This window comes from Halichoeres trimaculatus, unplaced genomic scaffold (assembly GCF_033239565.1).
Source record: "Halichoeres trimaculatus isolate MK-OKI-2021-1 unplaced genomic scaffold, fHalTri1.1 fHalTri1_scaffold_14, whole genome shotgun sequence".
In the NCBI taxonomy this organism is placed as follows: Eukaryota; Metazoa; Chordata; class Actinopteri; order Labriformes; family Labridae; genus Halichoeres; species Halichoeres trimaculatus.
Window position 1 is genome coordinate 12,323,756 of NW_027437192.1, and position 14,478 is coordinate 12,338,233.

Genomic DNA, 14,478 nt, shown 5'->3' on the forward strand with positions numbered 1-14,478 from the left:
CGAAATACTGAATGGCACCCACACAGGTCCCTGCACCCACATAGCCATGCTATGGTGACTGAACACTACACATCACTTAATGAAGCTTTAATTCTTTGTACATTCAGGAGGCTCACCCTTTAATACCTGATGGATCTCACTCAGGCATTCACAGCACTGAGTAAAATTCTGTGCAGCTCGACTCTCAACACTCAATATTGAATACCGACCTGATGTACCCGGCTGCATATTGAGTCTGTGTGAATCCACACAGGAATGTAGAGCACTCAGCCCACAGAGATTCTTAAGCTGTGATAGATCAGGCAGTAAAAAGACCAACTATCAGCGTGACATTTATGTATCTTACTCTCCCATTTTCCCTTTTCTATTCTTAATCAGCACATCTAAAGCTGGAGCAGTGAATATCAGCTGATATGGATCAGCCCTCCTTCACTCTGAGTGTTTCTATTTACTGGTAATGAGCAGGCATTAAAAAGCACGACTGCTTGTAAGATTTTTTACAAGATTTCTTATTTACTGTACATTGTCTCAGCCTGTTGAGCGTATATCAACGTATTTAACAACCACTGGGCTGATTTCATCTGTCTCCTGTCTGGGGCTGGATCAATACTCTCTTAAACAAGACACACACTCACACACACACACACACACACACACACACACACACACACACACACACACACAACCACACACACATGCTTTTGTTTAAGTCTGCATCATCTATTACCTGATTCCGTCTGTGTCTTTCCCTCACAGAGGACAAATCAAAAACATGTATTGTCTATTTGTGTCACTCTCCTTCTCATTTTCCTGTCGTCCCCAGTCCACCAGTGGATGGACACACAAAACGACGGATCCACATTCGCACACACGCACGCTAAAACCCCCCTCTCTCACAGACACTCAGTCTCACAAACACAGAAAATCGAAATCACAAATCGGCTTAACTCTCCCTGACACGTCTGTGAATTAAGCCTTTCCGTTGCTCTCCCTTTCCCATTATAAAAGCATTGTCGGAGGCTGAATCAGTAACAGGTAGCCCACAGCTCCTGCTGCTTCCCCTCACTCTTCTCCGACTCTTCCTCCCCTCCGTCTCGTCTTCTTTCTCTTTCTTTGTCTTCCTTCGCTTTCTCCCCCCTAAGCCCTTTCTCTTTAATTCTCTCCTCTCCCTCTGTCTCCTCCTCGCTCCTGTCTTCCTCATGACCTCCATCAGTTCTCTCCTTAATCATCCCGCTCTCTGTCCTCACAGTCGTCCTGTCTGTCTCCTTGTTTCCCTTTTTCCTTTTTTTTCACTCTGTCACAGGCAGTGATGAAACCAACCTAAGCACAGGGTATTTTCTGCTTTTGCTGGAGAGAATATTTTGCTTTTTAATCCAACATTTTTGCTTGACAGCTAGGTAACACCAGATACTTTGTGTTTTTATGTCTAGTAAAACATCACTTTAAACTCAATATGAGCTGCATTCACTTGGCAAGTCTAGAAAATGTCTTAGTTCAAGATATTAAAAGACTAAAATGAAGCCTGTATTGTTTGAAGTGAGTAAAAAATCTTCTGGGGTTAGGAAAATGTTCATTTTTTTTTATTTTACCTTTGTCCTTCAATTGAGTCAGAAATTATCGTGACCTTATCTTGTGTTGTTTTGCAAAGCAATCCGACCATTTATTGTGGAGTTGTATACACATATGGTGAAAACAGTTCTATCTCACAATGATAAAGAATCCTTTAAAAAATCCTGGAATCTAACGGTGATCCGGATCATGTCCAATGTAGATTAGAATAGAAAAGAAAACACATCAGTTTTACCTCCAAGGGGAAATTTTAGGAGACACAGCAGCAATCAAGAAAACTAAAGTAAGAAAGTGTATAGAAAGTGCAAAAAGGTCCATAAGAAAATACATGGTGACAGCTTGTCCATCATTCTCTAGTTCAGCTAGCCTCCACCTCCACAGGGTCCAGGACTGAGCTTCTTCAGCGGTCTTTTCAGTCTCTGGCTCCTGAATTCAATCTGCTTACAGCAGGTGAAGCTCTTCCAATGTGGTGTTGGTGTCTGGTGTTAGCTCTGTTAACCATGTCTGTGAATAGCATGATGCTACTCTGCCTTCTGGTGTTCCGTCTGTTGCTGGGTTAGCACGGCTAGCTTGTTCATCTTACTGGAGATAGATCTTACGCTCCCAATAATGATGGACAGGAGGACAGGTAGATGTCATCACTTCTTAGCTCACACCTGAGAACCAGCACACCATGCTCACCTCCTTCTCCTCACCTTGTGGGGGAAACATCAGGCCTTGCACCAGTTAGCATTGACGTGCTACAGACTGCTGACACCTGATTTCACATGTTAACAATGCAGCCATGGTTACATGTAGGATCTCCAGACAAACACAGGAGCAAAAATAGTAAAAAATCACTGATGACAAAACCAGTTTGGTGTCCATGACTAACAACCATACAAAGTAATGATCCACTCCAAATAAAAAGATGATGAAAAAGAGACAAAAAATTACAAGAAATGGACAAGGAAGAGAGAGCTGCCGAAACACACAACCACAACCAATAGGGCGGTGCCTAGCATATTATCTGTATGTTATCACGTCATTCTTATCCCATCTTGAACATTTCCTGAAAATTTCATCAAAATCAGTTCGTCACTTTTTAAGTTAAGCTGTCACAGACAAACAAACAGACAAACTCTCCCAGAAACATAACCCCTTTGGGGATGGTAAAAAAAATAAACAAATAAAACAGCCATAAAGCCAAGACTCAGGGTGACAAAAGTAAAAGAGCATTGCAAGTCACTCTGAGAGAAGGAAGAGAAGGAGCAAGAGCATCATCTTCCGTTTGTTGTTGCAACTTGTTGTTTCAGTTTGAAATCGGGGAACACTCCCTAAGTTTGACCTTACTAAGAGTTTGTGCTCTTGAGCTTCTTCCTCCACCGCTGATCTCAGCATTCCACCCAGTTTCTTTCCCTTTGTGCCGGGGTGAAACTGAGGGGAGGATCACATGGAGCTTTCATTTCTAGCTGGAGAGACAGGAAGGAGAGAGCAAGAGCAGGCTGACTGTGTTGTGAATGCAGGGAGTAGGCAAGCAGAGCGATTCTGACAGGCTGTGTCTGCACAGTTTGTTCTCCTATAGGCCCACACAGAGCCACCAGTGGGGTGTGCACATGCACACGCACACTCCCAGACTTACTTTATTGGCGGTACACGCTCACACTCACACACACAGACACTGTCAGTCTTATTCACTCTTTTGCACAAGCGCTGCCTCACACTGTGTGTTGCGGGTGTACGCACAGACACACTCATATACAAAGTGAGCAGAGGAAAAGGGCTTGGTTTTTCCAACACGCTCCTCCCGGGGCTTCACTGCTGGGGAAATGGAGCTATCATGACAAGGGATGAAAGAGCAACAATGGTTTCATCACCTTCCCTCATGTTCCACTGCAGCGTGAAGAAGAAGCTGCTCGCGTTTTCATGCGCCCGTTAGGGAAAACACGCCGTGCGTTACACCCAGAGTGGAGACTCCAAGCTGAGTGAGTGAGTGAGTGAGGGAAAGACTGAGAGGGAGGGACGGGAAGAACGCATCCTTGCCCAGCAATCAATGAACCGCACAGAGCCATATTGTTGATACATCAGCAGCAGATATTGAACATTTGATGGGCCAAAGACAATAGTGGGTATTGATTTTGAAAATGTCCCTGCGTTTCTTTTGCTGTTTATTGACACTGTTCTCATTTTCTTCTTTTCTGGCTGCCTTGTCCTCATTTAACCCCTGCCTGGTCCTCCATCCATCTCTCCTCCTTTGTTTTATTTGACTCTAAGTTTATTTAAGAATTTCATCTCCACCAACATCGTTCTTCGTTTCTCTCAGCACACCTATTCTGCTCTCTCATCCCAACCTCTATTCATTTCCCTAGAGAACAAGTAAACATGATGTTTCCCAGACTTAATTTCACCTTCTCTTCATCTGTCTGTTGTTCCTCCAGGGTGCAGTGATCACGCCAGCCATGGACCACACTATGTCCATGCAGCCTGCCAGCATGATGGGTCCTATCACCCAGCAGATGAACCATCTGTCCCTGGGCACTACAGGAAGTGTAAGTACTGCGCTCTGTAACGGCTGAAACAAGGTTGTCATGATACAATCCAGATGAGAGAAGATCAGGAAATTTCTAGATGTAATCCAGAAAAGCAGCATGATTGAACACAGACAGACACAATTTCCACCTGACGTTATCCAAACTTCTCGAGCTGTTCCCAAGAGCCTGGGCTGATTTGATTCCAAAAGGTGGCAGCATTTTGCCTCAAGTTTTAAAAATGCCCCCTCAGTGTGTTTTATCATGTTTTCAGGTGTTTGGTTTGTATTTGACAAACATTTATTTATATCATAAAAACATAAACAATGAAAACAGTCTTTCTTAGTCAGCCTCATCACCTTAACCTATCTGAGTATTTTAAGTTGTGAGAGCGCATCCAACAAAGAAAATCTCCTGCTGTGAGCTCCACATGTCGAATTCAGGTTCCTGAAGATATCAGAGCTGGAAAATCCTGAAATTATTCAGAAAATGTCAGGAGTTGGTGTACAAAAGGGGTTGTGCAGGCTGCACTGTCTGATGAGGTTAAGGTTAGAACACACTGCTCAGGGCTGATAAAAAAATATATCTCATTCACTTTTTTAATGTTTTTTTGATAAAATGTATTAAGAGGATCCACTTTTCCACTGTTTTGTGCTGTTTTTGTGCTGTAGGATTCTTACATTTTAGTCTTCCTAGGGATAGGTACTGAATTACCGACCAAAATCTGGCAAGTATACTGGGTACCGATTCACGCACAATTAAAAGTTTTATTTTGAGGTACCTAAATGCATCATTGTGACTGTGAGGGATTGGAAGAGTAGGTAATTTTCCATGCTGAACATGAACACAGCATTGCAAAGTTATATTTTGAAAAATAAATATATTAAATTGAAAAAAATATATATTTTATTACTAAACAACTTGATATTTTTTGCCTCATTAACACAACAAATACCCAAATTGGTACCGTTGAGTACCGGCATCAATTGCCAGGTACCAGGCACTGATAACGTATTGTTTCAAATGTGAAAGGTACCGATCCCTTAGTCTTCCTGAAGGTATTGCTTTTTTTTGATGAAGGCTTCCAGCTGCTGATACTGTAGTTAAGGACTTTACTTTGTGCTTTTTATTAGTAAAAATGCATGTAAAAAAAAACAACAACAAACATGTACTGAAGATCTTATTTCATCACTCATAAATGTCAGGGGCCAGCATTGCTGGTTGCATTTCAGCTTGTTTTCAGGAAACAGTGAGCTAATGTTCTTGTTTGCTGTATTCACACATGCATTTAACTTCTACAAACTTCCTATAATTGTGAACCTGAACACCTACAATTTTAGCCAGACGTTTTCCTTCCAGACCCCTGGTAAATAAAAGGGGTAAAGTCTGGGAGACCTGATGATAGAATGTAACAGAAAATCTCGGGCTGGGGGTTTGGCTTGTCCACTTGAATCACTTGTTATGTATGCCAGCAGTGACCATTTTATCAAGAAAATCATAAATTATGGTAAATGTAATAATGCACCAGCAGCAGTTGATGCAATTGATTTTTGCCATTGGTCTCAGCAACATTATGATGAAGCTTCAGTGATCCATTAATTAGCTGTGGGCTACAGTATGTGTGCACTTTCATTTTTCATCAGCTTTTGTTATTTTGGACCAGTTCAGACACACTGCCCTGTGTTAGATCCTTCCTCAACATAGAGACATGCTCACTGTTTGGCCAATGAGATGTTCAGTTTTGGTGTTCATAGTACAACTCGTTATAAACTTCACTTACTTTGCTGCAATCTGTCCCATCTTTTTAAGTTTTTGTTCCCCTCTTCGCTGCTCAACTTCCTCTTTCTCTTCTTCCTTTCCATTTCACCTGATGGTACTGTTGTTACTGTCAACTCAGAAGCAGCAAGTACAAGGTTGCCATGTGCGTCACAAGAGATGCCATGCCATCATATTTTGTAGGCGGACACTTCTGTTAGTGACAAAGCACAATAAACCATCTGGGAGTGTCAGACTAAATCCCTCAGGCAGTTGGGAAATGTCCCAGTGCTCCCAACAGATGATGTTAGCTTCACATGACAGGGTGGACCTGGGAAGAGCAGTGTACTTCACTGCTCATCAGTATCTACTTCTCCCTTCTTTTTTTGAAAGTGTGGATATGTTCACTTAAGCCTGGCTCACACAGCAGGACTTTAAAAATCTTAAAATATTCTGAAACTGGTTGTATCAAACACGTAAGAAAGCTCTTCAAAGATTATCTTCTCTTCGGTCTGAAACACACACAAACTAAAAGATTTGAAAAAAAAAAAACAAGCACACAGTACAAGATTTCTTCAAGATTATTGGACCAGAGAGACTGGCGCCCCACGTGATCCTACATCATTTTACGAAGAAGTGAATGTAATCAAAAGCGCAAATAAAGGAGACGAGTGCGGTGCTGCTGGATGTAGCTGTTAGTTTTAGTGAGAGAAAGAGAGAGAAAGAAAGAAGACTACACACAACTGGATAAAGAAGTAGTTTGAGAGACGTGGACAACATGGGTTCCTCAGAGAGAAGTCGAGTGAGCAGCTCTCTCTGATTGGCTATCCTCATTTTCAATGAAAATGAGTGATGTAATTATCTTATTAATATCAAACATGTTTGAAAATTATTGGGGGCTTTGACGAGTATGTGAGCTGATCGTGAGGTTTAAGATTGATCCAGCTCTGGCTCACATAAGAAGATAATCTGGGCTGAACATCAAGGCCAACCATGGTCCCAGACCAGATTTCTCCACCGATTGCCAGGAGAGCCAAATCAGGGTCAAACTGGCCTGTAGTGTGAGCCAGGTTTTACTTGTTGCTAAGACATAAATGCAAAACAGAATAGAATAGAATAGAATAGAATAGAATAGAATAGAATAGAATAGAATAGAATAGACTTTATTTATCCTCAAATGGAAACTCAGGAGAAGTCACATCAGCAATCAAGAAAACAAAAGTAAGAAAGTGTATAGAAATTGCAAAAAGGTCCATAACAAAAAAAATGCTAACAGCTTGTCCATCATCCTCCAGTCAGCCAGCCTCCATCTCCACAGGGTCCAGGACTGAGCTTCTTCAGTCATGCTCCATCTCTGTCTCCTAGATCCTGTCTGCTCACAGCAGGTGAAGCTCTTCCAATGTGGCGTTGGTGTCTGATGTTAGCTCTGTTTGCCATATCTGTGAATAGCATGATGCTACTCTGCCTTCTGGTATTTCATCTGTTGCTGGTTTAGCACAGCTAGCTCGTCCATCTCATTGGAGATAGATCTTACGTTCCCAATAACGGTGGATGGAAGGACAGGTCCATGTCATCGCTTCTTAGCGCACACCTGAGAACCAGCACATTGTCCTCACCTCCTTCTCCTCACCTTGTGGGAAAACATCAGGCCTTGCACCAGTTAGCATTGACATGCTACAGGCTGCTAACAGCTGATTTCACATGTAAACAATGCAGCCATGGTTACATGTAGGATCTCCAGACAAACACAGGAGCAAAAATAGTAAAAATACCACTGAAGACAAAGCCAGTTTGTTGTCCATGACCAACAAATGAAATGAAAAAGAGTTGAAAAATTACAAAAAGATAAGGAAGAGAGAGCTGCTGAAACAGGCAGCCACAACCAACAGGGCTGTGCCGAGCAACAGAGCATATGGTACTGTTATTTTGTCTGGCAAAGTTTTTTTAAAGCTACTTTAATGCAGTTACTGACTAAAGTAATGCTGTGAATTTGCAAACAAACATATTCTAGAGGTTGAGAAAGAAAAATTCTAATACGAGTAGAAATAAGTGAAACACATGAAAGAATACAATATGAATGCTTGACCAATAAAAACAGCTCAAAGTTAAACGCTCTCCAAAAAGTTTTGAAAGAAAATGAAACTTTGGGTAGAGACAGGGATCCAGTTCATTGTTAATGTTATTCAGAAGAACCAAGGAGGCCTCTAATCTTGTGGGAACGGTGCTCTTTGGGGTTTAAAAACAGAGCACACGTTGATGAAGAGATAGATTTGAGGTTGCTTAAGAAATTCAAAGCTTCGTGGATGTCTCCACATGTGCTCAGCCATGGAGCTGTCATATCGTTTGTCTTACACTGCATGCATCCACTGCCAAATATTGAGGGAGCACATTTCCTCCCTGATCTCTCACATCAAACACATTTCCTGTCAGGCTTAACAGTGTGACAGAGCTCTCTGTTCTCCGCCTCCCTTACTTTCACCCCCTAATTTCTGTTTCTCTCACACACTTTGTCTCTCTCGCTCTCTAAATCACCTTAAAACATATCACTCCATCTTTATTCCACGCACACACACCAGCTTACAGTGACTGCCCCCTAAACCAGGAACTCCCCCTGTTTCAGGATCAAGTCGACTTAGAGGTGTCACACAGCTCTGAGTCCTGACTTCCTGCCCTAACCCCTCTGCCCGGGGGCATGCGGGCAGGCAGCAAAGCTCAGGCACTACGTTTGATCTGTCGATCTGTGTGTGTCTGTGTCTGTGTGTGTGTGATTGAAACAGTGCTGTATTGTACAGTCCCTCATGTGTTTCCAGGTGAGCTGTCAGCGACTGTGACGCCATGTTGGCTCTGTCAGGAATGCCCCCACCCTAATCTGCCCCAGCTGTGCTAACAGGCAGGATTAGAGGCAGGCTAATCTACGATGATGGCTTCTGATGTTTGATGGCTTGTGTTTGAGTAGAAAGTGGGTTAAGGCGCTCTCTCTCCATTTCTCTTTCCTTTTTTCATTTCTGTTTTACACTCTGCCTCTCGTCTTCCCGCCTGCTTAGCTTTCCTGAGGCGATGTGCTGTGTAGCATTACTTCTCTATATCTGAGCTGCACACACACACAGCATGCCACACTTGATCATCAGTGGGAATTGAGACGTGTTTCCTGTAAAGCTCGCTCTTAAGCCAGATGTGAAGCCCTTTTATGCTGCCTGATTGAGAAAGCCTGTTAAAAAGAGGGGTTAGAAACCAGGATGTGTAACTACCCGTGTAGTAAACCAAACCTGACATCACATTCCTCAAGCCTGCACGCATGTGGTGAGCTTGTTTGCATTGCCCCCGCCGGTCATGTGACCTAACCTTCGCCACAGAGGAGCACCTGCCACAAGCAGTGTCTTCCAAAGTCAACAACTTATCTCGACTGTTTCTGTCAGCTGAAGACGAAGCCACACCTCAGAGCTGTTCCAGGACTCTCTGCGGCTGTTTGTGTGTGGCTGCGGCTTTCTTCTTCTGTCCAAGAAAAGAACCAAATGTTCCCGCTACGCCCAAGCTGTGATACTGGTGTGGTGACTGTAGCTTTTCCGGGAATGTTGGTGTTGTTTTGCTGCGAGGATAGGCGCAGGGAGTTTGGGACTGTTTGAAGTAGAAGCAGCAAAGAAAAGTTAACTCTCTGAGTCTGGCTTTAGCGATGGGGCAGCTTCGGAAGAGCTGGCTGCCAAATGGGTGGAGGGGATGTTCTGAGCTGCTTCCCTACCTCATGTGGTGATAACTTCCCCTCATACAAATACACCCTCAGTTTCATAAGACATTGAAGAGTCTCTCACACAAGCATGAAACTAAACATCTCTACAGTCTTAAACATTCAACTGTTTTTCATCAATGTCACATAGTTTTTCTGTTCGACTCACCATCACTTGATCAGGGTGTGTCCAGATGTCATTTAATTGTGATAACCCAACTTTGGCACTGACTACGCATGCCTGCCATGGAGTGTGTACATGAACACACACACTCTAAACAGCATTTATTTATCATTTCTGACTACACACACAGACTTCCTTGACATATCTATTTTAACTGATCAAACATAAAGTTTGCTGCTGCCCAGCCTGCCTTGGCTTTTCATGTATGCCATTCCATGAAATACAAAAATACAAAATATAACTTACTGCATGAAAATAATATATTGTTTTGACAAGAGCTGTCTTGACTGGATTGGACAGTCTAGTTTGTCACTTTCAGCTACACCAGCTCACTTTAACCCTTTAGCAAAGAGATAAAAAGAGAGGAAAAATTGTTTCCATGATGACAGAGCTCAATTCGATCCAAAAAAAAATCCTGACTTTTAAATTGAGAGCGCCATGAGGCTCTTAATGAATCTTTTATGCAGCGTTTGAAACATAATATACGGCTGAGTTTTGCTCTACATACGCAAGCAAGCTCTCCCAGCCTTGGCTTTTCATGTATGCACATGAAAGGGAGAAGATGTGTGCTCTCCCTACTTCAGGCTGGCATTCCACTTAGGCACACGGAAGGGCAGGGAGCTCACAGCACTAATTTAACTAATTGCTTGACGTTTTTTTTTTCCTTTTGATGAGAGTGGTCTTGACCAACTTGTGATTGTGGGGCAGCCAGTCAGATTTTAGGACAGTACGATGCCACACTAGTGCCAAAAAGCACGGTGAATTGATTTAAACCAAAAGCCTTTTGATAAGGAAGAGCAGGTTGGTGGCATCATGGCTGATGCTTTTGATTTTATTTCTTCTTCACCAGAAGTTTCTTTCATCGCTTTGCACTGTTACACAGCTCAGTTTTGCATCTGATTTTTTCAAACAACTTGATTACAGAATGCAAAAGAACCTCACACTTAATGTTTATGGATGACACATAAACATGCCCTCCACGCTCTGCACTGATTTATTTCACCATCTCAGCTACACATGGCTCTGTTTCTGATTTATCTACCGTGTTGGAGCTCTCACCACTTAACAGGAGTCCATCCGTCATGGCCTGTCTCTACTTGTTGCCTGTTTGTTTCTGTGTTGACATGTGGATGTGCACATGCTCTGTCATTTTTGTACTTGTGTGTCTGTGCTTATGTGTGTGCAACAGCAGTTGACATGACAAGAGGTGACCTTCCCATCCTATTCCTGTCATGGCATGTAGAACCCAGGTCTCTGTTGTCATGGTGACAGCAGTGATTGACATATTCTCTGTCCCTGGAAGACAGATTTTTGTGAACCTCTTTCCCCTATTATCTGAGATGCTTTCCTTTGGTTTTCTATGGGGAGGCTTAAGTACTGAATGCTAGTCCCTATTTTCATAGCTGTGCGAGGCTTTATTTAACCTCTACTTACCCAGGGAGAGCTGTCGGAGGATGCATCTCTGGCTTTCATTCAAACACTAACATAAGTTGACACCTTCCTGGTGCCACTGAGCAGTTAAGTCCCGAGAAGACCTTGAAGATAGTCACTGATGGAGAAACAACTTTGTAAATATATGTTTCGATGTGTAACATTGAGCATATCATAAATTATGCAAATGAAGGACAGGGGCTTTGGCATCCCACATAGGCACACGGAAGGACAGGGTGCTCCCAGAACATACTGCTAAACATAAGTTATCCCATGCAAATATTTATCTCTTTTAAATGAACTAAATTTTAAGTTCTGGTGTCCACAAAATGAATCTCCATCACCAGTTTCTTAACAAATCCTGGGGCCCAGATATGGAGTATTTTTCATGGTGAAGTGGCACAGCTCTGTGATTCACAGCTGTTGGTGTGCAGCTCCAATAGTTCCCATCATGTTGAAGCCCCACAGCTCAGATCAATAGTCATCAGAGCCCATCCAGACGCTGCTCTGCCATTAATAACCTACACTGAGTGGCTAGATGCTCTCGCCTTGACCAACTGTTATCCTCCACCTTGCTGGCAAAGGGGACAGAACAGTATGTCAACACAGGCGAGATGGATGGAAAGACGTGGAGAGAGACAGATGTAGAGCTGGATGATTTATTTGTAGTTTGAAATGCTGTGCCATGTTTTAATCGTCCCGATATGTGGTTTTAGGAAAAGATGGACGACACATCTCACCTTCCTTTAGTTGTTAAAAAGTGAAGCCAAAATATAAAAACCCTCTTGCATTGTCAAAGTCTTGTGTCAGTACAGATTGGCTGTTGGAGCCACAACACTGGAGTCCTCCCCCTTCCACTGGCCAAAGCTTAACTTCCTGATAAAGTGACAACAAATCCTCAAATCAACAAAACCCACATGCTAACAGTTTCAATTGTTGGTGTGATGTGTTTATCCCGCCTTCTTCTTTCTGCTCTGATAGTTTAGTGCACAGCACCTCGTATGAGCTATATTTAAAGCATCAATCCACTGATTTAAATGAAACTACCCTGAAGAAATTTTACACTTTTTGGTGTTTTGAGTTAGCATGACACACACCAACTATAATGAGAAAAACTCTGTTCAAGGAGAATTTATTTGAAGAGTGATTTTAAAGTGTGGCTCTGTTCACTTGGAGGAAGCAGGTTTTATTGACTCGTCTGAAGCTAGTTGAAGGTGACATTTGAGATGTTTTGGCCTCACTTTTGGTATCCACCCTGTCATCCATATTTTTCCACCTCAAAAAAAATTCCTGCCATGATGGAAAATGAAAGTAGAAAGCAACTTGAAAAATCCTGAAACCTCTGTAGAAGAAAGATTGGGGCCTGTCTATTGCATGGGTGTTTCACTCTGTCGCTGCTGCATTGCGGTGTGACTTTGTACTGTAGTTATAGTTGCGTGTCATGAGGAGTGATGGCAGCGAAGAGACTTAAGGAGTCTGCTCACACCCGCCTCGTTAAGGAACTATTCAGACCTCCCGTTCATCAAACATACGCACATGCCATCTGTTTCAGGCGCAGGTGTGTATGTACGCGTGTGTGCAGCTATGTGTGCCTGAGTCTGTGACTGTGAGAGTGAACCATTTATTGCCAATTAGGGATGCTTTATATCGTCCAAACCTGTCCCCCGACTATGCACAGGGAAGTATTAAAAGAGTTTAAAATTGGACAAAAATCATCTCTTTCACCATAACAACCTCTATTCACTGTGGCCAGGGCCTGTCAACCTCTTGACTCGCTGCTAAAGCTGGAGCTGAAATGTGCCCAGCTCAACCTGCCACATTAAATAGGTTAACTAATGGTTACTGTAGAAGAGAAAATCTTATCATATTAAATGCTCTTGTTAAATCTAATTTAAATTCCTTTTGCAGTCCTGCAGAGAAATATAACATTTCAAATAGACGTCCTCCTTTTGACAGGGAGATTTTGATACTGCTAATTATCTCCCGCTTCCCTTCATTTGCTTTCACGCGGCCCTCACAGGTGAGTCGGCTGAATAAGTTAATAGGAGAAGGAGAGGCGAAGACAAAAAAAAGTGCCAGGGATAAATTGGTATGCATGGTTTCGATTCACAAAGGGAGAAGGTCACTTCAACAATCTGATAGGCCCCTCTTTAGACGATAGCGGGTCGAGAGAGGGAGCAGGCGAGTGACAGGAAGGTGAGAGAGGAGAAAGAGGGGGATGACACAGAGAGGTAATGTGGTAATGTGTCAGGAAGTCTGGATATGCCGCCTCACCCCGTCCTGAGTGTGACAGCTCCTGAAGGTGTGATAACCTTAAATTCACACGCACATACATACGAGCACACGCTAACATCCATCCCAGGGCATCCTCCCGGCCGTGTGTGTAGCGTCGGTGGGGGAGTTAATCACCCGTGTCTATGGCCTTTAGCTGCTCTCATTAGCGGTGAGCGGTGGAGCCATACCCGATCCATTAGCAACGCTGCCGGTAATGACACTTCACCAGCACCGCCGGGCCCACGGCCAAGAAGAGGCTGCGCCGAGTGCCACAGCCCCTCCATTACTGCGTCCTGCTGCATTCTGCCGCCATGACTTTTAGCAGCAGGACTGAAAAGAAAAGACAGAAGAGGAAGTCTACTTCCTTATTACTGTGCATGGTTCAAGAAAGCAGCAGGAAGACGAGGAGAGGCAGAGACGCTGCCTGGTGGCTTTTATCCGGGATCACATCAGTTCTGCAGCACTATCACTCCAAGCCTCTTGGTCTTTGTCCATCTCTCATGGACTCGCTCTCTCTCTTACACACACACACACACACACACACACACCAAACATACATGTGTGTACCCTGCACACATGCACAGTTGGATAGCAAAAGGTAATAGCTTGTGTTTTATGCTCATGATTGCGCTAATTAAAAAGGATGAACACATAGGAAAACCAAGCTTATACTTGCATGCTTTTCAAAACACACACACACACACACACACACACACACACACACACACACACACACACACACACACACACACACACACACACACACACACACACACACAGAGCAGGTCCCGAAGAAAGGCTAACACAAAGTGCTGTGTCCTCATTCATATTGTATGTGAAAGCCCTGTGGCTGTCATGTTACCGAGCTTGTGTCACGTCTGTGAAATGGCCATCATGGAGCGAGCGGCCACCCAGTTAAAAGCTGGGCCAGGTATGACTAAAGGAATATAGGCCACAGGCAAGAGACCTCCTGCTTCCTCCTTCACTCGCCTTTTATTCCCTTTAGCCTTTTTTTTTCCCCTTTTTTTTCTCCTCTC

General features: G+C 43.3%; 1 protein-coding gene across 5 annotated transcripts in view; it reads left to right on the forward strand.

Moving 5' to 3' along the window:
* Window positions 1-14,478, forward strand: part of LOC141803459 (RNA-binding motif, single-stranded-interacting protein 3) — a 372,997-nt gene that overhangs the window by 344,199 nt on the left and 14,320 nt on the right. For all 5 annotated transcript variants that reach the window (XM_074687515.1, XM_074687514.1, XM_074687516.1 and 2 more), the window contains one exon: window positions 3,987-4,097. In XM_074687515.1, the coding sequence (XP_074543616.1) occupies window positions 3,987-4,097 (111 nt within the window). The remainder of the gene's footprint in view (window positions 1-3,986; window positions 4,098-14,478) is intronic.